Here is a 26,582-nt window from a genome sequence, read left to right as displayed (position 1 = left end):
CTGCCAATTGGCTAAGTTAGTAGTAGTTACAGTAAATGTCAGAGTTGGGACATGACATGTCGTTTCTTCCCTGCCTCACATTACATTAGATCACCGTACTAACGAGGGGATGTGTGCATCCGCTTCCTCTGCTTCCTGATGCCACCGACCACCCCCCTCTCTCCGTCTCCATCTCAAGATTGCCATGGCTACCAATGAATGGCGTGTGCTATTGTTGCATGAGCTCACCGACTAGCAATCCTGTGTGGTTGGCTTCCATCTTCCAACTGAACAGATTGCTTTGTTGAGTTTATCAAGGATTTTTGGGAAAGAGAAAACCATGTAAATTGGCTCACTGAATGGACTTGATCTTTATAGCTGTAACTTGCTAAATGTATCCAAAGATAGATACTCATCTAGAATTATGGTCTGAAAATCTTTGATAAATGTGCAGCTTGGTATTTCTAGAGTGTATTGGTCCATGGCTCAGTGTGTGCCTGCTCTGTAGGTCCTGAATACTGTCTTCCAGTGCACCCGGGCCTCCAAGTCTGTCTATAATCAGATTGCCATTACTAAGATGCTTTGTTAAACTTTGCCATCATTCCTGAATGAAATCTTATTTTGTAAACCGAATAACTGTTGATTGTGGATGATGTGGGAATGGTTTTGAGCAATGAATTGTCAGGTAAACATTTAAAACCTCATACTGTCTCATTCAAAGTGTTCTCTCTATTCACAGGAAAGTGAGTTAATCAAGTTATTTTAAAGGTCAGACAAGGATATCCTATTTCATCAACCTTGTTGCCAAACCAGGAGCCATCTGGGTTACAGTAACATGATGATGCATTACTAGACCAGTTATTTGCACAGCCAGATAAATTAAATGTTACTATCATGAAATTATAATTACATTATCCATTTGCATAACTACATTACATGTCACTGAGTCACGATAGGAAATTGATATTGTAGCTCTGTGGTCATTAGCTATGCTTTCACCCAGACCATGCAGACTCTGTATAGATAAAGCCCAGTGGAGTGGCAGGATCACTTTCTAATCCTACATAGAGCAGCCTAACCTATAACCTCACACACCCCCGCCTACAGCCCCTCCCCTCCTCTCAGACACACACACACAGAGCCATGGTTGACTGTAACCGACGTGATTAGGCCCCCATGGGACTAGCAGATGGGACCCCAGCAACACTATCACATCCCAGAGGTCTAAAGAGGTGCCTGGCTGGATGTGATATTAGTCCACACTAGTAGGAGCAGACTCATGGTTAAGGTTTTGGAATTATATGTCATTTATTATGTTTTATTTATTAATCTATTTGTTTGGGTATGAAACACTGATTACCACCTCTGCTAATACCTCTCTTTATTGAATAATAATGCAACTGTGATGTGATGGTAAGTTGAATGCTGGCTGTTTGGAATGCTTCTTTTTCTCAAATTATTATCTGTATGTGTCTGTCTAACACAGGCCTCAAAGAACTGGCCTCTTCCACAACCAGGTGTGTGTTTAAGTGTGTGGATTTGATTAGGTTGACAAGATTACGTGTAGATGTCAAGATTATATTCAACACATTCAACTTCATATCAATCTCTCTCTGCTGCCTTCCATGGCAATCTAAATATTGTAGGCATAGGCTAACAATGTAGAGCAACTTGATATTTCTCCCCTGTGATTTCATTGAATTAGGATAAGCAGCGAAACTCGATTCTATATTTGGTTTACATTTGTGTTATACTTCTGCATGTGTTTGCAGTTTCTTGAATGGGATAAAAATGAGTGAGCAAGGAAAATGATCTGTTTTACAAATGAAAACCTAATTATGTCAAAATTAATCAAGTTAGACCTCCCCTTTGTATTGGCTGTATAGTGCCAGTGGAGCTCTATTTGCTGTAAGTAATAGTATGTTACTAGACGTCTGCTTATGTCTTAGCTGACAGTAGTAAAGACCAGAAGAGCGTCTCAGACTCCTGGGATAGGATAGGCCTCAACAGAGCAGTGCGTTGTGCAGCACTTGTCTTGTCGTGGGTCAACCCCCACCTCCTCACACTCCCCAGTCTCTTTCTTGTGTTGTTGTAATCTATTGTGCTAGTCAGTGTCCCCTGACTCCCTCCCTCCCCTCAGTTTTGAGAAATGGAGTGTGTTGTCTCTCCATTTGCCATGGTGGTGTCTTGGTTAGTATGTCACAATGAATCACCACACCGTATTCCACTCAGACTTAGCATGCGCCCACGGAGCAGAGAGCGAGGGGCATCTTATTAGCATTTTGCAGCCTTTGGTTGGGGAAGGGGGATGCTTTCTCTCGTAACACATGAAGGGGGATGCTTTCTCTCGTAACACAGGAAGGGGGATGCTTTCTCTTGTAACACAGGAAGGGGGGGGGGGGGGGCGGGGGGTCATACATGTAAAGTGCTGACACAACCCACCCAGTGATATCGATTTTGAATCCAAGCATTAGAAACAAAAGCTACAAATTGAAAGTAATAATGGAACAAAGAAATGTTGGGCCAATATATTTTACTGTGAAGTGCTTGTGTTTCTCTCTGCTTGCTCCTATTTACTGAAATATGAATAAATGCAAAAGCAGAAAAAGCAGTGTCCTCTTGGTTCTTTGTGTTGAAACGTATGGAGGACGGTGAAAGAACAGTGGTTGCAGGTATTTGTTTAAATGTTTTTGTGTCTTTGTCTTTGTGAGACATGAGATGATTTTGAGAGAGTGAGTCCACATGGAAGAAAAAAACATTTCTCTTCAGATTTTCTTTAGCGCTTATCAAAGCTCATCAAAGACATTCTGGCATGAGTTCTGACATCCTTTCAAGAGCTTGAATATTGCTGCTACAGTATGTTATTTTGCATAATGTGTCCCAATATATTCAAAGCCTAAATTATACAGCAATGTACAATTTAAGGATGGGTGGAACATTATTACAGAATTGGATGTCATGTAAATACACTGGGCCAACAAACTGTACAAGTTTACACAATGTAATGATTTATGAAAGGTCCTTTTGTTTGGCTGTGAGAATGTGTGAGACATTTGGATATATTTTCTGAAACCATTTTAATCATGTAATTACTATATTTCTCAGCTTTATCTGGTATCATGAGTAGCTTTTTGAGGATGTGAAATCCTACGTCTAGAAAATCTAACAAGTAACATTCTGATTCATTTGAAGGGTTGTGCTAAAACAGTACCACTACATACAGCTCTGTCAGCCAATCCGTGATACAGGCTGGGTGCAGACGCTAAAGCAACACCTGTGGGGCTGTGCACTACCCATTCCAAGGTAACCTAGAAACACACACAGCCGCCACAAGCCATAAATCTCTCATTATCATGCATATGTGCTCATAAAATGTCATTCAAAGTCATGATTTCTTCGATATTTGATAGTGGCACAGTTTAGTTTTGAAAGTGACCCCCCATGAATCTCTCTGTACTAGGTTACAGTTCCACCATGAATCTCTCTGTACTAGGTTACAGTTCCCACCAGGTCAGATTCCTCTTCCATATGGAAACGAGTAGGGGATTCAGTCAGTCAGTCAGTCAGTCAGTCTGTCAGTGAGTGAGTGAGTGCTTGAAAGTTGGCTGTCACTTCCTATACTGTAGGTATGGTGCCTTAATAAACATGTTGGATAACACACCTTACAGATGTTTATATTAACACATAGTTATACATCTGAACTTTTTTGTTGTATCATTGTTGATCATTTGATGTAATGATGTTATGTTGTTTGAGTTAGATCGGCAATCCAAATGTTATACTGTAGTAACAAATGTGATACTAAATATAACATAACGATTTATTTTCTTAAATGTATATTGAATGGGTATTGGGATGGGTTTGAATAGGGTGGGTGTACTGAAACTCAAGCTGTAAAGAGAGAAAATTCTGCTACTGGAGAAGATTGTAAGTGCATGTTTTAGTCTCCTCAAGTTTCTAGCTCATTTTAGGTTAGATTATTTCTGAATGTCCTGTGGCTGTGTATCCTTGAACACCCTGGGCCTCTCATTAGACTCTCATTATTCCCATTAGTGTGCTCTAGCTTTTAGTCTGAAAAGGTTTCAGGTGACAGATTGGATTGGAGAGCAGTGGCTATTTATTGACATGAACTTAGTAACAAAAAACCCTCAACAGAAATTGATCAAATCCTCACTCTGATTGAAGAACAATGCCAACTTTTGTTTGGATTTGGGGAAGGTATGTGTTTTCTTTATAACTGCCAACAGTCTGTTCCAGAATGAAGATTAGGGAAGAAAATATGAATTGTTTAAGTCCACCAACAGTCTTTTTGAGCAACATTAGATTAGTGACAAGAAACCAAGAGTAGCTTTGCCTGAGACTTCATGCCCCCACAGTATCAGTCTGATGTTGTACACTGATATGAGTAGCCACAGGGTGCTCAACTCAACAAAATGCTTTTTGATTGGCCTTTGAGAAATGCCTCATCTTGTGTCTCTTTGTTTGTGCCTTTTTATTTGTATTTCAACTATGTGCTGCCTCACCTCCTAGAGAGCCTAATGGCGAGGTTCTCCGACCCGGTGATCATCATTCCCAGGGTGCCGTTGGAGGAGAACCAGAACCACTGGAGGAAAGACCTGAACCACGGAGGAGCGGCGGAGTCGTGCGCTTTTCTCCAGATGTAAAGTAGAAGTAGATCCACTAGATCTACACTGTAGGCCTGTGGTATACAGGGAGGGACTATTGTTCTGATCTGTTCTGTACTGTACATATCTAGTATTTTCAACTGAGTTCTATTCATGAAGAGAAATACCCCATTAAGAACTCCTCTGAGTGAGGTAAACCCACATACACGTAGTGTGTTTGAAACAGTGTAATGGTCATGCAAAAGGTGCTATAAATAGAATTCCGTGACATGCTCATGTCTGAAAATAATGTTGTTTCATTGGTAATGATATTAGAAATGCCAAACCATAAAGTGCTTATTGAAAAAATGAAACGGTACTGTACTATATATTGATCAATTAAAATGCAAATAAATATATATAACTTGTGGATTTGCTAATCTGTGTTGCATTTTTACTGGTGTGTGAAGTGTGTCAACGCACTTCAAAATTAATATCAAGGTTCTCGGGCCACCCTTTTGTGAAGCAGAAATGCTTTAGGACACATTCATTTTTTATTTAATGTATGAGTTTCATTTTAGTCTAGTGAATATTTCTGTGATAATGCTTTTAAAGGGGGTTTTAGTTATTGGCTGGAGCAGCTGTTTCTCTGTCACTCTTCATAATATTCTTCATTAAGTACCCCTCTCTCCTTTCTTTGATTATGCAGTAAAAGATGAGGAAAGAGTGAGTATTAAATAATAAGAATAATCAGTGTAGGCACCGAGACATCGAACTGTACAGATGTGCTCTGCCGCCTCTTCCTCAATGTGCCGCCCCAGAGGAGTAAACACACATGCATGCACACAAGACTTTGATGTTAAGCCTTCACATCTTCACATGATGCTACAAGGACTTTAGTTGCTCATCAGGATTGGAGGACTCGTATCTCTGATGATGATTCTTCTCCTATAGACTGTGTCTCATCACACACAAGTCTCATCCTACTACCAGTAAGCATAGCTATTACATTTAATAGGAAATCATAGCCTACAAACAGTCCAACTAGAATCTGTTGCAACGTTATTGTCGGTTATAACGATTAGAGGATATTTCAGTAATTTTCCATATAAAGCTGTTGTCTATAACAGGGACATGGACAGAGGAGAGATATGTTGGGTTTTTTCTCACCCATCTACACACAATAGCCCTTAATGACAAAGTGAAAAACTATTTTTAGAAATGTTAAAATGTATTGAAAATTAAATACAGAAATATCTCATTTACATAACTATTCACACCCCTGAGTCAATCATTTGTAGAAACACCTTTGGCAGTGATTACAGCTGTGAGTATTTTTGGCTAAGTCTCAAAGAGCTTTCCACACCGGGATTGTGCAACATTTGCCCATTATTATTTTCAAAATTCTTCAAACTCTGTCAAATTGGTTGTTGATCTTTGCTAGACAATCCTTTTCAGGTCTTGCCATATATTTTCAAGTAGAGTTAAGTCAAAACTGTAACTCAGCCACAGGGAGACATTCACTCTTCTTGGTAAGAAACTCCAGTGTAGATTTGGCCTTGTGTTTTAGGTTATTGTCCTGATGAAACGTGAATTCATCTCCCAGTGTTTGTTGGAAAGTAGACTGAACCAGGTTTTCTTCTAGGACTTTGGCTGTGCTTAGCTCCAACATACACAACATAACCAAAAGTATGTGGACACCTTCTCGTTGAAAGTCTCATTCCAAAATCATGGGCATTAATATGGAGTCAGTTCCCCCTTTGCTGCTAGAACAGCTTCCACTCTTCTGGAAAGGCTTTCCACTAGATGCTGAAACGCTGCGGGGACTTGCTTCCATTCAGCCACAAGAGCATTAGTGAGGTTGGGCAGTGATGTTGGGTGATTAGGCCCGGCTCGGAGTCAGTGTTCCAATTCATCACAAAGCAGTTCATTGGGGTTGAGGTCAGGGATCTGTGCAGGCCAGTCAATTTCTTCCACACCAATCTTGATAAACGGTTTCTGTATGGACCTCGCTTTGTGCACGGCGGCATTGTCATGCTGAAACAGGAAAGGGCCTTCCTCAAACTCTTACCACAAAGTTGGAAGCATAGAATCATTTGGAATGTAATTGTATGCTGTAGCATTAATATTTCCCTTCACTGGAACTAAGGGTCTGAGCCTGAACCATGGAAAACAGTCCCAGACCATTATTCCTCCTCCACCCAACTTTACAGTTGGAACTAGGCATTGTGGCTGATAGCGTTGTCCTGCCATCCGCTAAACCCAGATTTGTCCGTCAGATTGCAAGATGGTGAAGTGTGATTCATCAATCCAGAGAAAGCGTTTCCACTGCTCCAGTGGCAGCAAGCTTCACACCACTCCAGCCGACACTTGGCATTGTGCATGATGGTTTTAAGCTTGTGTGTGGCTGCTCGGCCACGGACTCCCATTTCATGAAGCTCCCGATGAACAGCTCTTGTGCTGATGTTGCTTCCAGAGGCAGTTTAGAAATCGGTAGTGAGTGTTGCAACTGGGGACAGACGATTTTTACCCACTACGAGCTTCAGCACTCGGCGGTCCCGTTCTGTGAGCTTGTGTGGCCTACCACTTCACAGCTGACCCGTTGTTGCTCCTAGACATTTCCACTTCAAAATAACAGCACTTACAGTTGCATACATTTGACAAACTGACATGTTGGAAAGGTGGCGTCCTATGACGGTGCCAGCTCTTCAGTAAGGCCATTCTACTGCCAATGTTTGTCTATGGAGATTGCATTGCCGTGTGTTCCATTTTTACATCTGCCAGCAACGGGTGTGGCTGAAATTGCCAAATCCACAAATTTGAAGGGGTGTCCACATACTTTTGTACAAATAGTGCAACACTTTGTATTCAGAACAAAAATGTAATTGTTTTGCTATATTTTTTGCAGTATTACTGTAGTGCCTTGTTGCAAACAGGATGCATGTTTTGGAATATTTCTATTCTCTACAGGCTTCCTTGTTTTCACTCTGTCAATTAGGTTAGTATTGTCGAGTAACTACAATCTTGTTGATCCATCTTCAGTTATCACAGCTATTAAACTCTAACACTGGCTTCATGATGAAAACTCTGACCGGTTGCCTTCCTCTCCGGCAACTGAGTTAGGAAGGACGCCTGTCTCTTTGTAGTGACTGGATGTACTGATACACCATCCAAAGTGTAATTAATAACTTCACCATCCGGAAAATAATATTCAATGTTAGTTTTTTTTATTGTTACACATCTACACATAGGTGCCCTTCTTTGCGAGGCATTGGAAACCCTCCCCGGTCTTTGTGGTTGAATCTGTGTTTGAAATTCACTGCTCAACTTAGGGACCTTTACAGATAATTGTATGTGTGGGGTACAGAGATGAGGTAGTCATTCAAAAAACATGTTAAACACTATTATTGCACACAGTGAGTCCATGCAAATTATTTTGACTTGTTAAGCCAATGTTTACTCGTGAACGTATTTAGACTTGCCATAACAAAGGGATTGAATAGTTCTTGACTCCAGACATTTCAGCTTTTCATTTTTTATTAATTTGTACAAATTTTGAAAATAATATTTCCACTTTGACATTATGGGTTATTGTGTGTAGGCCAGTGACAAAAACATCTGAATTTAATAGATTTTAAAATCAGGCTTTAACACAACAAAATGTGGAAAATGTAAAAGGGTGTGAATACTTTCTGAAGGCCCTATATATACACTGGCTGTACAAAACATAACGAACACTTGCTCTTTCCATGACAGACTGACGAGGTGAATCCAGGTGAACTCTATGATCCCTTATTGATGTCACTTCAATCGGTGTAGATGAAGGGGAGGAGACAGGTTAGAGAAGGATTTATAAGCCTTGAGACAATTAAGACATGGATTGTGTATGTGTGCCAATCAGAGGGTGAATGGATGAGAAACAATATTTAAGTATCTTTGACAAGGTGCACGGCGCACAGGGTTGAGTGTGTCAAGAATGGCAACGCTGCTGCGTTTTTCATGCCCAACAGTTTCCTGTGTGTATCAAGAATGGTCCACCACCAAAAGAACATCCAGTCAACTTGACACAACTGTGGGAAGCATTGTAGTCAACATGGGCCAGCATCCCTGTGGAACGCTTTTGACACCTTGTAGAGTCCATGTCCCAACGAATTGAGGCTGTTCTGAGGCAAGAGGGGGGGGGGGGGGGGGGCAACTCAATATTAGGAAGGTGTTCCTAATATTTGGTGCACTCAGTATATACTGTATATGCCATTTTAGCAGACTCTTTTATCCAAAGCAACTTACATTCATACGTGCATACATTTTAAATATGGATGGCCCCGGGAATCAATCCCACAGCCCTGGCAGTGCAAGCCTCTGCTAGACCAACTGAGCCATACAGGACCATGCAGTAATACGACCTCTTAAAGTAGTGAATGTCCTCACCTTCAGCGATAATGATGTAGTTGAGGTGCAAAGAGCATGCCCTGGCTGATTATGGTACATAAATGGACAATAGGCTAAAAGTAAGAGGAAGAGAGAAAATTAATTAGTAATGATCTGTGTGAGTTCTGAGCACTGAGAAGGGACTGGTCTGAAAGCCCAGGGGGATGACTGAACACATAGACAGACAGACCGACTGCTAGGGCGATAAATGCTGTCTGTGCCTGTCCTATCTGCCACAGAGACGGTACTTAACAATGGGGGTTCTTTGGAAATTCAGTACAGCTTTCTGTGTTTTCTTATTCACTCTGAATGTTATGGATGAACCAACACATCTGCCCACCATAAAAAAAACTGTCCTGATATCCCTAACAAGGTAATCGAATGTGTTTAAAGCCAGAGTAATTGCTAAAGGAATCTCTAATTAGGTCATTAGATCAGGGGAAGAATGCATATAACAAAATTGCAGAGGTGGATCATTGGGAATCAAACCTATGGCACTGACAATCATCCAATGAATTTGATTGAAGGAGGATGTTATTCTGGTGGGTACTGAATCTACAGTTCACTCAGCTTACAATGTGGGTATAACTGTAACAAACACCCCCGTGCACACTGAGGCTGTGCCAGAGGTGTTTCCATGGAAACGGATTGCCAGTAACGGGGGGCGGCTGTATGGATTAATTGGGGGTGGGGTTTATAAGAGCCCACCTCAACACAGATGTTAACCCCCACCCACCCCCCAGGTCTCCAGGGTACGCCTCTCAAAGAAGCCAGCCTCTTGGTTACCATGTATCCCTCCACCGGGCTCGCCTCTCAGAGAGAGAAAGACGTGTGTCACAAACAACCTACCTACCAGGATTATCAGCACTCATTAGCAGAAGGCTCAGCGGTTTGAACTGAACTAAAAGGGATTTGATAGATTAAAGTGGTGATTTATGAATGTAACCATATGTAATTAATATTGTCATAACACTGTGAAATCACATCTGTGTCCTACCTATATGTAAAGGGGCCATGTTTTTTATTTTATTTTATTTTTTTACAGTGGTTTCATGAAATGACCCAATAGTGTCCTCTAGTGTATGGATCATTACAGTACTTCTAAGATTGGATCACAAATTCAACGTAAGTACTTATTGTATTTCACCTCATAAATAGCGACTGGGGAAATACTCTCTTCCTCTGCTACAAATGATCCAGTATACAATTCATTCCTTTTTATTACTATGGTTTTTATTAATATATTTCACATTTCATCAGGTCAATATTCCAGGACGTGATAGCTATTGATTTAATAAGACTTCAGGATATGCTGATAAAATAAATGCAATTTCCATAATTAAAAACGGTAGATTTTCTCAGTTATAGAAAAACATCTGTGAAAAATAAAATAAAGTGATTGTAGTATATATATTTGGTAAATACAATTTCCTATACAAATAGACTGTTACAAATCTGGCAAATGGTGCCTTGTATACGGTATGTACGTGTTTAAATGTATCAATGTTGAAATAATTGAAGTGACGTTGATGTTATTCAAATGAATAATGAGTTGTGGCTTTTGATACACTTTTCTAATAATATATCTTTATTTCAATTAAACTATCTACAGTATATTAATAACTTTCATTACACTGACTACTACACAACAGGCATTGCAGCTTGAATCCCAACTTTAATATCTCTTTAAGTTCTCTAAAACTACCCTAAAAGCATTCCAGTGCTAAGCATCAAAAACATGATAGGTAAAGTTCTCTTGCTTGGGTTTAAGGCTGAAGCTGTAGGTTCCAATTCGCTTCCTGTAGCAGAAGAACAAGGACGAGAGACTACCGACGAAGAGGAGGAACAGTCCTATTCCCAGTAAGACGTAGTCCACCAGACGAAGAGTAACATAACTCTCTTTGATGGGAACTGCCAGAAAACATGTCAGAATACATTAACTCCCCAATATGTACATCTGATCATCATCATATACTGTATGTCATGGGCTTTAAGTAGGACATTCTGGATATTTAGGATATTATCAGTAGCCTAGTCATTATTTAATGCAGTCACACTTTGAAGAGCATTTACCTTTGTGTGATCGAAGGAATGGTCCACAGGTTGCTTTTCCCATTCCGATTAGATTAGAGAATCTTTCTGTCCGTTCAATACAATCCTAACAAAAATTAATATATGGAAAGAGAACAGCATTGAACTAGTTAAACTTCTTCTCCTAGTAGAGAAGTTTTCAAAAGCCTCTAGGGTATGGTTGAACACAGTGGCTGAAATTAAACTGGAAATACCCGGAGCCGGACTCCAGCACCTATTAGGGGTGGCAGGTAGCCTAGTGGTTAGAGCGTTGGACTAGTAACCGAAAGGTTGCAAAATCGAATCCCGAGCTCGAATCCCCAACCGAAAGGTTGCAAAAATCGAATCCCCGAGCTCGAATCCCCAACCGGGAGGTTGCAAGATCAAATCCCTGAGCTGACAAGGTTAAAATCTGTCATTCTGCCCCTGAAGAAGGCAGTTAACCCACTGTTCCCAGGCCGTCATAGAAAATAAGAATTTGTTCTTAACTCACTTGCCTAGTTAAATAAAAGTTTGAAAAAATGGTTGGGTAGAGCCAGGTAGAGCCAGGTAGAGCAGAGCTCCAGCACCTTGGGTTAAAGGGAGAGTCATGCAGAGCTGAGCTCCAGCACCATACGGGTTCAAAAAAGAGTAGGATAAAATACACTGCTCAAAAAAATAAGGACGTTTGGCAAATTCGCCACTGGCGCCCTGTGCTCTTCACAGATGAAAGCAGGTTCACACTGAGCACATGTGACAGACGTGACAGTCTATTGACGCCGTGGAGAACGTTCTGCTGCCTGCAACATCCTCCAGCATGACCGGTTTGGCGGTGGGTCAGTCATGGTGTGGGGTGGCATTTCTTTGGGGGGCCGCACTGCCCTCCATGTGCTCGCCAGAGGTAGCCTGACTGCCATTAGGTACCGAGATGAGATCCTCAGACCCCTTGTGAGACCATATGCTGGTGCGGTTGGCCCTGGGTTCCTCCTAATGCAAGACAATGCTAGACCTCATGTGGCTGGAGCGTGTCAGCAGTTCTTGCAAGAGGAAGGCATTGATGCTATGGACTGGCCCGCCCGTTCCCCAGACCTGAATCCAATTGAGCACATCTGGGACATCATGTCTCACTCCATCCACCAATGCCACGTTGCACCACAGACTGTCCAGGAGTTGGCGGATGCTTTAGTCCAGGTCTGGGAGGAGATCCCTCAGGAGACCATCCGCCACCTCATCAGGAGCATGCCCAGGGATTATAGGGAGGTCATACAGGCACGTGGAGGCCACACACACTACTGAGCCTCATTTTGACTTGTTTTAAGGACATTACATCGAAGTTGGATCAGCCTGTAGTGTGGTTTTCCACTTTAATTTTGAGTGTGACTCCAAATCCAGACCTCCATGGGTTGATAAATTTGATTTGATAATTTTTGTGTGATTTTGTTGTCAGCACATTCAACTATGTAAAGAAAAAAGTATTTAATAAGAAGATTTCATTCATTCAGATCTAGGATGTGTTATTTTAGTGTTCCCTTAATTTTTTTGAGCAGTGTATTAATCCTAACCCTAGAATAGTAATACATTGTACTCACAGCAGTAAGCCTAACTCTAACCCTAATTTTGGCAGAACCCTTACATCCAACCCGCCAGGACTTCCCCAGTTCCCAATTGAACCCCTGGTTGAACAGTAAATCTAGACATCAATATACATACTGTATACTTGAATAGTACAGTATGAATAAAGATGGACAGATACTCACAGGCTGGCAGGTGGCTGAGCCAGTCTCAATACAGATATGAATCTGGCAGTGCAAGTAGATGACATTGAGGTTGACGTAGGAGAAGATGCGAAGGGACAGGCGAGACTTGCTGGAGTTGCCGTTCTCCAAGACTGTGGTGTATGTGTTGAGGAGGGGACAGCTGATGAGAAAAGAGAGACAGATTACTGGCAGAAAGCTTAGATAGTACCTAAACACATCTGAATCTTCAGGAACATTTCCATTCTATTCTGTTCTATTCCATGCCACTTAATGAAAACCTAGCATCTAAACTAACTATGATAGGGCAACATAAAAATAAATTGTAGAACAGACCTGTTTTCCAGGAACAAGTAAATTGTTGGTTCCAAAGGGTTGTTGCTCTGGGTGGCCCAGCACTTGTTGATGACCACTTTGATCTGGTCAACTGTGGAGTTGACGCTGACCTCGACCACAACTTCCTCCTCGGGAGATAGGCTGTAGTTCTGAGGGAGAGGGGACATTCCATTCAGGAGCTGAACCGTCACATGGAAAGTCCCTGAGCCCATGACGACATCTTTAATCATGTCATACCTGTCAACAAAATATATCATGAATAAGATATTTTGTAACAGCATGCTGAATATGTCATAGTTCATAGATACTGCATTACTATATGTCAATCAGAGAGGCATTTCAAGTCTTTATTGAGTAGAGTTAAGTGTAATCAGTTTCAGTCTAGCTGAGCAGTGACTTGTGGGTGTAAAATGGTGGTGACCATAGTGACGGTAGATAAAGTCACCATGGCGCCTGGCACAGCGTACCCTGTGGGGTCATAACCCGCAGAGATGAGGATGCTCCTCCCAAAGGTACACATGATGGGGATCTCCAGTCGTACTGTAGGAACTCTCGTTTTGCTGTCGGGCAGGCTCTGGAGATCCATGGAATTGAATAGAGTCGTCTGAGCAGTGTAATGAGTGCTATTCTGAAATACAAAAGTTAACATGGGTATGGGAAAGTTATTTTACTTTCTAACAGACCATGAGGACAGTTCAATCTAGTTTGGTCATCAAACATCTGCACCTACAAGAGACCATGTTCATAGGCTGTTCACAGGCATATTTTTTGTTGTTGTTGCATGTTTAGACTAAATAAGGACATTTAAACCTGTAAAATACAGGTCTGTTATGTACTGTACATTACAGAATAGCCTTTAATTTACCCAAAACACACCAGAGACTATGCTCGTTGTGACACAAAGGGGCAACAGTTAGCATCCTCTAGCCACTGACTCACAAATGTACTGACTCACATATAAGAGCTGTGTGTTACACTGGTCCCAAGCCACCGTCAGCTGGACATGGCTGCTGTTCGCTTCGTTCACGCCACACTCCTGTCTCCCCAGGTAGAGGGAAGAGTCCCCAATGTGCCTCGCCTCCAGGAAGTCCCTCGCAACTGTCACGATGATATAGCTGGCCCTGCACTCCACAGAGATGCCCCTCATATAAGAAACCAGAATAGCCGGAGATGTAAGAGTCTTAGGCTGCAGACTCGTTGTGATGAGACCGCTGGTCACAGTGGTGGTCATTGCTGTAGGAACGTCAGTGGTGGTTGTGGTTGGAACTGGGGTCATGGTTGTGATTAGAATTGGAGTAGCGGTTGAAACAGTGTTGTTGATTCTAACGGCATTGTTGGTTGTAACTTGTGTGTTGATTGTAGTTGTAGTTTTATTGTTGGATGTGATTGAGGTTGGATTGTAGGTTGTAGTGGTTGAAACTGTATTGTTGGTTGTAACCAGAGTGTTGGTTGTGGTTGTGATTGTAGCTGGAGCTGTGGTCGTCTGTACAGGTGTCGTGATGGGCATTGTAGGTATGGTTGTGGTCAAAGGTGCTGCAAGGCAAAAACATGAAAATTACAGGTTGAACTGTAGTGAACTGATTAGGCAATGAAGCCCAAAGTACTCTAGTATCTCCAAATACCTATGAATTAAGACTATCAAACTAAAGTGAAAGAAAGGATTCTCTATTGTCTACCTGAACAGCCCCGTCCTGGCCTGGAGGGGTTGGAGTCAGTGAATCCGTCCAGACAGAGACAGCTGTAGGAGCCCCAGGTGTTAGTGCACTGGGCCCATGGGGAGCAGTCCATGTCCCCTGTACTGCACTCATCATCATCTGTTAGAGACAAAAACAACAATAGAACTGGCATTGAAAATCAGGTTAACAGTTGATGCAGATTTGTATCACAAAATGTGCCCTCCATCTAATACTCACAGAGAATTACCTTCTTTCATATTTAACCTACAGTATATTTAATCAGGAAGTTCTATTGATACAAATAATAGTTTTCAAGAAGGCCAATTTAAGACCTAGCACATTATCTTGTGCACATTCCCTTTATCAAAAGCAAAGTATTCTTACAAATGTAAAAGGTTAAGACAGAGTTACCATCTATACGGGTGTTGTTGCTGTCAACAGTGTATATGGAGCTGTTCTGTAGGGCCTGCATCAGAGCAGAGGACACCTTCAGGATGTCCTGGGACTGACTGGGTGTGAAGATGATGATGAAGTTCACTACTACACTGCCAGGAGTCAGGCCTCTGATCTGAACCCTCACATCTCCTGAGTTCACCAGGGCCAGGATATAAGGAGGGAGAGACTGGAGGATCTATGAGAAAGTTAGCAGAGACAGGGTGTTTGTGTCAGCGTTGTTTGATAGAAACTACAACATTAAAACATGTATGAACTACAACAACAACATGTAGGAACTACAAAACATGTGTAGGTGTCTTTACATCATTAATGTATTCCATGCTTCTACTATTAGTGAGGACAATGACAACATTCAAAAAACATGTATCAAAGCATCCGTTGCCTTGTACCTCTTCCTCAATACTACGACTGAGATTCAGATACTCCTGGCTAGTGGGGTACAGCAAGGCATCAGTGAACTGCACGTTGGTCAGGCGAACTGTTGCTCGAAGTGTCTGTGCCGCTGTGGATGGGATACATTCATCCATGGTGTAAAATACTTAAATAAAAATACTTTAAAGTACTATTAAGTAGGTTTTTTTGGTTTTTATTTTTACTTCACTACATTCCAAAAGAAAATGTACTTTTTACTCCATACATTTTCCCTGACACCCAAAAGTACCCATTACATTTTGAATGCTTAGCAGGACAGGGTCCAATTCACACACCTATCAAGAGAGCATCTGTCATGATCATCGTAAAGAGGAGACCAAAGCGCAGCGTGATTAGAGTGCATTCTTATTTTAATGAATGAAGAACACGTAAACAAAAACAACGACCGTGACGCTATGACAACGAATGCAGACACGGGCAACCACACATAGACAATAACCCACGAAATACCCAAACCAGATGGCTGCCTAAATATGCTTCCCAATCAGAGACAACGATAAACAGCTGCCTCTAATTGAGAACCAATCTAGGCAACCATAGACATACATAAACACCTAGATGGTAAACAACCCCATAAACCTACAAAAAAACCCAGACAGTACAAAAACACATACATCACCCATGTCACACCCTGACCTAACCAAAATATATAAAGAAAACAAAGAATACTCAGGTCAGGGCATGACAGCATCCCTGATCATCCCTACTGCCTACGATCTGGCGAACTGTCTGAGTGTTGAAGTGTTCCGCTGGATATCCGTAAATAAAAAAACAAGACAATGGTGCCGTCTGGTTTGCTTAATAAGGAATTTGAAATAATTTATACTTTTACTTTTGATACTTAAGTATGTTTTAGCAATTACATGTACTTTTGATACTTAAGTATATTTAAAACCAAATAACTTTAGACTCTTTCTCAACGAGTATTTTACTGGGGGACTTTCACAGTTAGTTGATCTGTCGAACAACTTGCACATGGTACTAACCAGTCTTAACCAGCAACAGCAGGCTGGCCCAATGGCTCCCACAGGCACAAGGAGTGACAGTGACGTTGTAGAGAACCCCAGGTTGCAGCCCTGTCACCTCCCAGACTGACAGCTTTGTCTCCCAGCGTCCCTTGACCTCTGACCCCTCCTTCAACACCACGAGGAAACTGAGCCCGCTCTGGGATTGGCCAGTCCAGGACAGGCAGAAAGAGAAGCCAGTAACGTTGGAGGCCTGCAAGTTGGTGGTGGGGGTTGGGTCTGGGGGAGAGGGGAGAAGGGAATCAGTAGTCAATCTCACCTTCTATGAAATATTACAGCATCTGAGCTGCTTTGAAATTAGTTGTGATTTTGTTAAGTGTTCAATTTCTTAAAACTATTAGATTAAAGTGGAGCACTTTGGAAAATATTATCCAAACAGCCTCAAGGGCTTCGAGAAACAGCAGGGGAGTCATTGGGGGAAACTGATATTGGAGACAAAAAATTGTCACTGTTATACACTGTATAAAGAGAGTTTTGTTGATTTACATACGGCATGTGGATGGTGATAGTGAGGATACACTCAGGTACATGTCCTCCACAGTAGGTCCCATGCTGGTTTGGGGCATAGAGGTGGAGAGGGGCAGGGTAGGAGTGTTAGTGTTAGTGGTATGCTGCAGTGAGGTGGGACTACTCCAGGATGTGAGAGCTGGTCTGGTCTCAGACCTGTTGGAGCTGGCTATAGCTAGGTCATGTGTGGTAACAGGCATATGGGTGGAGCTCAGCATCATGCCCCTGTCTGTGGTTGTAGCTATGGCTGCTGGGTTATCAATAAAGCTGGAGTCCCAGGACTGATAAGTGGTGCTGTTGGGTGGCAACTCTGTTGCATTGGCCCACCAAAACATATGAGTGGCATTACTGGGCAGGGCTGAGGTCACAAGGTCAGAAGCTGAAAGGAGAACAAATAGGTTGAGAGTTTGAGTTAAACATTTAGATTTTGACATTCATTTAATATAACCCAGAGTTAGTATACACCACTCTCTGTTCTTACCTTGGCAGTCTACCCCAGTGTTGTTGGGGTTCAGATCAGTGAATCCAGGATGACAGGTGCAGCTGTAGGAGCCCTCTGTGTTGGCACAGTCTGCCTGACGTGAGCAGCTGCTGAGATCGGCATAGGTACACTCATCTATATCTGAAAGGACAGCATCATAATGTGTGTTATAAACTCAGCAAAAAAATAAACGTCCTCTCGCTGTCAACTGCGTTTATTTTCAGCAAACTTAATATGTGTAAATATTTGTATGAACATAAGATGCAACAACTGAGACATAAACTGAACAAGTTCCACAGACATGTGACTAACAGAAATTGAATAATGTGTCCCTGAACAAAGGGGGGGCAAAATCAAAAGTACCATTCAGTATCTGGTGTGGCCACCAGCTGCATTAAGTACTGCAGTGAATCTCCTCCTCATGGACTGTACCAGATTTGCCAGTTCTTGCTGTGAGATGTTACCTCACTCTTCCACCAAGGCACCTGCAAGTTCCCAAACATTTCTTGGGGGAATGGCCCTAGCCCTCACCCTCCAATCCAACAGGCCCCAGACGTGGTCAATGGGATTGAGATCCGGGCTCTTCGCAGGCCATGGCAGAACACTGACATACCTGTCTTGCAGGAAATCACGCACAGAACGAGCAGTATGGCTGGTGGCATTGTCATGCTGGAGGGTCATGTCAGGATGAGCCTGCAGGAAGGGTACCACATGAGGGAGGAGGATATCTTCCCTGTAACGCACAGTGTTGAGATTGCCTGCAATGACAACAAGCTCATTCCGATGATGCTGTGACACACAGCCCCAGACCAATCAATCCCACTCCAGAGTACAGGCCTCGGTGTAACCCTCATTCCTTCGACGATAAACGCGAATCCGACCATCACCCCTGGTGAGACAAAACCGCGACTCGTCAGTGAAGAGCACTTTTTATCAGTCCTGGCTGGTCCAGCGACGGTGGGTTTGTGCCCATAGGCGACGTTGTTGCTCGTGATGTCTGGTGAGGACCTGCCTTACAACAGGCCTACGAGCCCTCAGTCCAACCTCTCTCAGCCTATTGAGGACAGTCTGAGCACTGATGGAGGGATTGTGCGTTCCTGGTGTAACTCGGGCAGTTGTTGTTGCCATCCTGACGTGTCCCGCATGTGTGATGTTCGGATGTACCAATCCTGTGCAGGTGTTGCTACACATGGTCTGCCACTGCGAGGACAATCAGCTGTCCATCCTGTCTCCCTGTAACACTGTCTTACAGTACAGACATTACAATGTATTGCCCTGACCACATCTGCAGTCCTCATGCCTCCTTGCGGCATGCCTAAGGCACATTCACGCAGATGAGCAGGGACCCTTGGCATCTTTCTTTTGGTGTTTTTCAGAATCAGTAGAAAGGCCTCTTTAGTGTTCTAAGTTTTCATAACTGTGACCTTAATTGCCTACCGCCTGTAAGCTGTTAGTGTCTTAACGACCATTTCACAGGTGCATGTTCATTACAGTTTTTTACAATCACTTTGGCACTAATTTCGGAACCTTGATGTCATTTTTCAAAACTCTAGACACAAAACTCACAACCAATGATCAAAATGCAAATTTTTCAAAACTCTAACACTTTTTCCAATTGCTTGGATACAATACACATACAGCTAAGATCGTTTGTTCATTGAACTAAAATCACCTGTTCAAAATGACACAACCTAACATCAAAGTATTTTTTTATTTTTTTATTTTTTTATTTTATTTTTTTATTTCACCTTTATTTAACCAGGTAGGCTAGTTGAGAACAAGTTCTCATTTGCAACTGCGACCTGGCCAAGATAAGGCATAGCAGTGTGAACAGACAACACAGAGTTACACATGGAGTAAACAATTAACAAGTCAATAACACAGTAGAAAAAAGGGGAGTCTATATATACATTGTGTGCAAAAGGCATGAGAAGGTAGCCAAATAATTACAATTATGCAGATTAACACTGGAGTGATAAATGATCAGATGGTTATGTACAGGTAGAGATATTGGTGTGCAAAAGAGCAGAAAAATAAATAAATAAAAACAGTATGGGGATGAGGTAGGTGAAAATGGGTGGGCTATTTACCAATAGACTATGTACAGCTGCAGCGATCGGTTAGCTGCTCAGATAGCAGATGTTTGAAGTTGGTGAGGGAGATAAAAGTCTCCAACTTCAGCGATTTTTGCAATTCGTTCCAGTCACAGGCAGCAGAGAACTGGAACGAAAGGCGGCCAAATGAGGTGTTGGCTTTAGGGATGATCAGTGAGATACACCTGCTGGAGCGCGTGCTACGGATGGGTGTTGCCATCGTAACCAGTGAACTGAGATAAGGCGGAGCTTTACCTAGCATGGACTTGTAGATGACCTGGAGCCAGTGGGTCTGGCGACGAATATGTAGCGAGGGCCAGCCGACTAGAGCATACAAGTCGCAGTGGTGGGTGGTATAAGGTGCTTTAGTGACAAAACGGATGGCACTGTGATAAACTGCATCCAGTTTGCTGAGTAGAGTGTTGGAAGCAATTTTGTAGATGACATCGCCGAAGTCGAGGATCGGTAGGATAGTCAGTTTTACTAGGGTAAGTTTGGCGGCGTGAGTGAAGGAGGCTTTGTTGCGGAATAGAAAGCCGACTCTTGATTTGATTTTCGATTGGAGATGTTTGATATGGGTCTGGAAGGAGAGTTTAGCCAGACACCTAGGTACTTATAGATGTCCACATATTCAAGGTCGGAACCATCCAGGGTGGTGATGCTGGTCAGGCAGCGAACGGTTGAAAAGCATGCATTTGGTTTTACTAGCGTTTAAGAGCAGTTGGAGGCCACGGAAGGAGTGCTGTATGGCATTGAAGCTCGTTTGGAGGTTAAATAGCACAGTGTCCAAGGACGGGCCGGAAGTATATAGAATGGTGTCGTCTGCGTAGACGTGGATCAGGGAATCGCCCGCAGCATGAGAAACATCATTGATATATACAGAGAAAAGAGTCGGCCCGAGAATTGAACCCTGTGGCACCCCCCCCAAAGTATTACCATTTCAAAATGCAATTCACACATTATATCTGAGTTGACTGTCTATTAATTTCATTACAATGATCTAACTGTCAATTGATACAACTGCTCAAAATGATAAGTAACTGTTGCGTTACTCTTAATGCATAGTTTTATGGAAACTGACAAACAATATTCCATGTTTAGATCATGAAAGTTTCAGGATGACGAGATCCATTGACACCAATTACCGTGGAACCAATTGGACTACATTATCTATGGATGTAATATTTCATCATCATTCTTTATCAGACACTGTTTCTATGGTCCCATGTATCAATTTTCCAGACCATGTTTTCAGATTTGACATTACTGTACACTTACTACACTTTATTAGGTGCACCTATCTAGGACTGGGTAGGACCCTCTTTTGCCTCCACAACAGCCTGAATTATTCACGGTGTTGTACGTTAAGAGATGCCCTTCTGCACACCACTGTTTTAAACAGCTGTTATTTGAGCGTTTGTGGCCTTTCTGTTAGCTTGAATGAGTCTGGACATCCTTTTCTCTCATTTGTAAGGTGGTTTTGCCCACAGAGCTGCAACTCACTGAATGTTTTTTGTTTATCGCACCATTCTCTGTAAACTCTAGAGACTTTAAAAATCCATGGAAGGCAGCTGTTTCTGAGATGCTGGAATCACCATGTGTGGCATCAACAATCATACCACGGTCAAAGTTGCTTAGATTACGCATCTTGCCCATTCTAATATTTGGTCTAACAACATCATAAGCTCTCTACTCTATATACTCTATATATTGAGTTGCAGGCAGCCACATGATTTGCTGTTCGACTCTAACTGTCCTTGATGAGCTAAATCAGGTCTGTAGAGCTGATGGCATGACCCATGTCATTGTGTGGGATACTGTCAGGTTCCACCATGCTCAAATGGTGCAAGCATGGTTTCAGGCCCGTCCACAATTTACCACCCTGTGCTTACCCCATACTCTCCTTTCCTTAACCCGATTGAGGAATTTTTCTCCACATGGAGGTGGGAGGTATATGATAGGCGCCCTCACGAACAAGCCGCCCTTCTCCAGGCCATAAATGACGCATGCAATGACATCACGGCAGACCAGTGTCAGGCCTGGATTCGCCATGCCCGAAGATTCTTCCCAATATGTTTGGCTAATGAAAACATCCATTGTGATGTGGATGAGAACCTGTGGCCAAATCCCCAAGACAGGGTTGATGGAAATATAGAAGTACAGTAATCAATATTTTGTTTTGCTTTTTACAGTAAACCAGGTGAGGAACACTGCAGTGATGTTTTACAGTAAGCCAGGAGAGGAACACTGAAGTGATGTTTTACAGTAAGCCAAGAGAGGAACACTGCAGTGATGTTTTACAGTAAGCCAGGAGAGGAACACTGAAGTGATGTTTTACAGTAAGCCAGGAGAGGAACACTGCAGTGATGTTTTACAGTAAGCCAGGTGAGGAACACTGCAGTGATGTTTTACAGTAAGCCAGGTGAGGAACACTGCAGTTGACCTTTAACTGTTTTGTCTTTTTTTGTAGCTAATTATTTTTGCTTTGATTCAAAGAAACCTATGTTGTGATTTTATTGTATTTCATCAATAAATGTCATATTTTGTTCACTGATTCCACTGTGTCTGTAGTATTCTCTCTACTAGTCCTTTTACAGTGATGTATTTACGTGTAGTAGCATAATGAAACATGTATCACAAATTTTGTACTACAATATTTAATGATTGTATGAACAACTACACAGTGAAACTATCGGTATCTCGTGTGTGGGTGATCTAAATGAATGTTCCTATGGCATTTCATGATAAATGAGTTATTTGAACCAATGATTCTGCGAGTGCAATGTTTCTTTAAAGATATGAACGCACAATGCAATGTTTTGAACTTTGGACAGCCTGTGTTACAACTGATGACCATTTTGAGGTTTGTGTCTAGAGTTTTGAAAAAGTGCCAAAGTGATTGTTAAACTGTAATTGTTTATGGTTCATTGAACAAGCATGGAAAACAGTGTTTAAACCCTTTACAATTAAGACATGTGAAGTTCTTTGGATTTTTACAAATTATCTTTGAAAGACAGGGTCCTGAAAAAGGGACGTTTCTTTTTTTGCTGAGTTTATGTAGACACTGTGTATATCTACAGGATATATAATATATTCCCTTGAATGAATGTGTGTACGTAGGTACATGTACATGATTGTGCATATACGTGTTCATGTGTGTGTTCATGTGTACGAGTATGTGTGCTTCTGTGCACATCTGTGTGTGTTTTTGTGAGTGTATGATTGTTTGTTTGCACTGTTGTGGTGTGTGTTTTTCTGAGTGTGTGTCAATGACACATGTTTTTAATTTCCAGAGGAAACATGTCACAGATGATTGTGAAGGGGAAATGGAAGCAGAGTGGGACACCGTGGTGTTACTGAGTCAGCACAGTGATCTCAGTAACACGAGTATAACTCCAACACAGACTACATAATCATAGCCAACAACAAAGTCGATAGACAGATGTTACAGTATTTCTGGTATATGGTGCTCACTTACATTATCTAGAGATATTTATGGCCCTGGATGTTACACACTACAAAAGCCTGTGTATTTACACCCCACAGTGCAGTACTGTATCCTCTTACCTTCAACTGACACAGAGGTGACTTCTTCAATGTGTTTGAGAAGAAGGTGCAGTTTTGTGGTCATGTTGGACAAGGACAGAGTTTCAGGGGAACCAATCAGCATAGATGAAGCGGTTCTGAATGGCCCTATAGGCCACGAGCTGATGTAGTATACAGAGATGTCAGGGGAGTCCAGGGCTCCGGTCACCTATAAGCCAATACAGAATGGTCAAGGCCTATACTGGGCACACACAGTGAGAAATGTAGGGACAATATAATGGACCATCATGAGAAAAACATAGGGAGAGATACAGTAGCCTACCACAGAGTGCAAAAGCCTTGTGTGGTTCATGATTCCCCCGTCCATGGATATCAGCTGCTGGTAATCTGTCTTCACGGTCACAGTGACGTTGAAGCAACAGCCTCTATTGCCTGAGTGAAATAATAATGAATAACGGTTTGCAATATGATTTTATGTGCCGTGATGTTTACACAATTGCAGTTTTTGTACAATTTAAAACATACATCTTGAATCACTTCAACAATAAAGTTGATCTAGGATCTGTTCTCACCTGTATGTTGAGGGTTGGTGCAAAAAGAGAGGCCCTCTCTCTGGCAGCACTTTTGCCACCCTGGACAGTCTGAGTCCCATTCACACCCTGTATTCCTGGGTGCGTCCACTACACCCTTGGGGCAGGAGCCTGGTTTGGCAGTGAACTCTCCCCTTCTGTTCATAGCTTAATCAATGAGAGAAACAGAAATAGAGAGAGTTTCATATCAAATGTTTACAAAGAGCACTGTAAATAGCAAACTACGAACTGCATTCTTGGTCGACAGCCCCATCTATTGATCTTTGTTAGATACTTCATAAAAAGGGGTCTCCGTGACTACAGGTCCTGATTGTTGTAGGGCAGGGTGCTGATGTAAATTGTGAAAATTAGTAAACGGTTAAATATGTTCTTTACACATAGATACTTCTGTGTGCTTTTAAATATACTTTGTTTTCATGATGAACAAGTCCTAAAATTTAAGCTGGAACACTCACGTAAAGCACAGTAGCTGCCCACTTGTTCATAGCCGTCACAGCACCTCATAACCTCCTCGGTGACATTCATGTACTCAGTCCAATAGGCTGTTTTGTAAAGAGTGACCACACACGTCTTCCAGGGTAGCCATCCGCCACACGACCTCCGGTCCCTGTAGGAGGTCTTATAGGACCACATTTTACTCACCACCGTGCTCTCATGTCCAGTACACAGGTGGTAGCTGGACATAGACAGGTCATATCCTGAAATAAAGAAATACTTAAGTTATATAGTATCTAATGGAGACAATGCTGTTCTTCATGTTTGCAGAATGTAAGACAAATGGGAAGGGAATTCCAAACAACAGCTACAAATACATAATATTGCAAAATAAGTATTTGCAGATCAATGTTGCATAAATAACAGGATATATGAACACAAACACATAACAAAAGGTTTTAATTTCCACAACAGCCAGCATTTATATAGGGCCAAGGAGTGCCCACAATATAAACACACGTACAGTATGCAACATTTTATGGTTACACCTGGTTTCAGAAATGGAATCAAAACTGATTAGCAGATATAAGCCACCTGTCTCAACCTGTACAAAGAAAACATATTAACAAAGATATCATGGAACATGGCAATAAACAGTAAAGCATACACATGATCATATTATTGATTGTGTCATAACTTATTGTCCTACCTTTAAACAACGTGCTGTGTCCCCTACAGAGGTCCAGAAGAGCCACGGCCAGACTGAGAGAGTACATCCAACTCATCTTGAATAAATGAAATACGCCACGTATTCAAGGACCATGCTGCACTACCATTTTCAGAGATGAGCTTTTGGTAACGGAGTTTCTTTTCCCTCGTCGTCCACACACCCTGATATCCTCCACCCTTGCTCCCACAGTCCCCAGTGTAACATACTGCATGGCAATATCTAGATGGAGAGTGCATACAGCTATATGGAGATGGTGTATCCATTCACATTTGGTTGAAGTGACATTTCTGGAATCAAATTGATCCCTTTGTTTGTTCCTATGTTCCTGTATGTTTCCTGTATTTAAAAGTACTGTTCATCCCTAACTGTTGAGTGTGTGCTTATCATCCCAACCAGTTATGCGTGGCCGGGAAAAACATAAGGCTTTGCACATACACTACACAAACAAAACTATGTGGACACCTGCTCGTCGAACATCTCATTCCAAAATCATGGGCGTTAATATGGAGTTGGTCCCCCCTTTGCTGGTATAACAGCCTCCACTCTTCTGGGAAGGCTTTCCACTAGTTGGAACATTGCTATGGGGACATGCTTCCAGTTACGCACAAGAGCATTAGTGAGGTCGGGCACTGATGTTGGGCGATTAGGCCTGGCTCGAAGTCGGCGTTCCAATTCATCCCAAAGGTGTCCGATGGGGTTGAGGTCAGGGCTCTTTGCCGGCCAGTAAAGTTCTTCCACACTGATCTCGACAAACCATTTCTGTATGGACCTCGCTTTGTGCACAGAGGCATTGTCATGCTGAAACAGGAAAGGGCCTTCCCCAAACTGTTGTCACAAAGTTGGAAGCACAGAATCAAGATTTCCCTTTACTGGAACTAAGGGGCCTAGCCAGAACCATGAAATACAGCCGCAGACCATTATTCCTCCTTCACCAAACTTTGCAGTTGGCACTATGCGTTCCCGTTCTGTGAGCTTGTGTGGCCTACCAACTTCGCGACTGAGCCGTTGTTGTTCCAAGACATTTCCACTTCACAATAACAGCACTTAGAGTTGACCGGGGCAGCTCTAGTAGGGCATACATTTGACGAACTGACTTGTTGGAAAGATGGCATCCTACGACAGTGCCATGTTGAAAGTCACTGAGCGCTTCAGTAAGGTCATTTTACTGTCAATGTTTGTCTATGGAGATTGCATGGCTGTGCGAATCCACTAATTTGTAGGATTGACCACATACTTTTGTATATATAGTATATGTTATGACCTGCCATGGCAAACAACATGTTTGTGATGCTAGAGGGGAAGAGATGGTGGCTATGAAAAGAGAACAGCAGTGACTGTCCCAGGTGACTTGGTTTCCACTCAAGTAACCATGGCAGTGTTTGCTCTCACTCATTTCCTTACCTACTGCCTCCGGCAGGCAGGCAGGCAGGCTGGAGAATCAGGAGAGGTGATGTAAAAATG

The 26,582-nt window shown here is 42.3% G+C and overlaps 2 protein-coding genes across 3 annotated transcripts in view; one reads left to right on the top strand and one right to left on the bottom strand.

Annotated features, from left to right (window-relative positions):
- The window catches only part of LOC110533661 (microtubule-associated protein 6 homolog), a 38,722-nt gene extending 33,702 nt beyond the window's left edge, over nt 1–5,020 (top strand). Inside the window, exons 4-5 of one of the 2 annotated variants that reach the window (XM_036990077.2) lie at nt 3,172–3,282; nt 4,510–5,020. In XM_036990077.2, the coding sequence (XP_036845972.2) occupies nt 3,172–3,282; nt 4,510–4,648 (250 nt within the window). In that variant the 3' untranslated portion in view covers nt 4,649–5,020. Of the gene's footprint in view, nt 1–89; nt 2,588–3,171; nt 3,283–4,509 lie in introns of those variants that run through there. The other variant, XR_002475011.3, reaches the window with a different exon arrangement.
- A 5,206-nt stretch (nt 5,021–10,226) lies between these two features.
- On the bottom strand, nt 10,227–25,257 carry LOC110534887 (uromodulin-like 1). The gene is made up of 17 exons (XM_021619809.3): nt 25,101–25,257; nt 24,412–24,654; nt 23,939–24,103; nt 23,689–23,798; nt 23,388–23,574; nt 17,728–17,868; nt 17,230–17,625; nt 16,701–16,958; nt 15,672–15,784; nt 15,238–15,457; nt 14,827–14,964; nt 14,106–14,683; nt 13,618–13,778; nt 13,151–13,387; nt 12,818–12,977; nt 11,085–11,169; nt 10,227–10,922 (listed from the first exon to the last, which is right to left on the bottom strand). The coding sequence occupies exons 1-17, from the start codon at nt 25,174–25,176 to the stop codon at nt 10,735–10,737; spliced, it is 3,456 nt and encodes a 1,151-aa protein (XP_021475484.3). The 5' UTR covers nt 25,177–25,257; the 3' UTR covers nt 10,227–10,734.
- Between the last annotated feature and the right edge of the window lie 1,325 nt (nt 25,258–26,582).

Source organism: Oncorhynchus mykiss, chromosome 10, assembly GCF_057628025.1.
Source record: "Oncorhynchus mykiss isolate SJ-2025 chromosome 10, ASM5762802v1, whole genome shotgun sequence".
In the NCBI taxonomy this organism is placed as follows: domain Eukaryota; kingdom Metazoa; phylum Chordata; class Actinopteri; order Salmoniformes; family Salmonidae; genus Oncorhynchus; species Oncorhynchus mykiss.
This window is presented reverse-complemented; position numbering and strand designations above follow the sequence as displayed.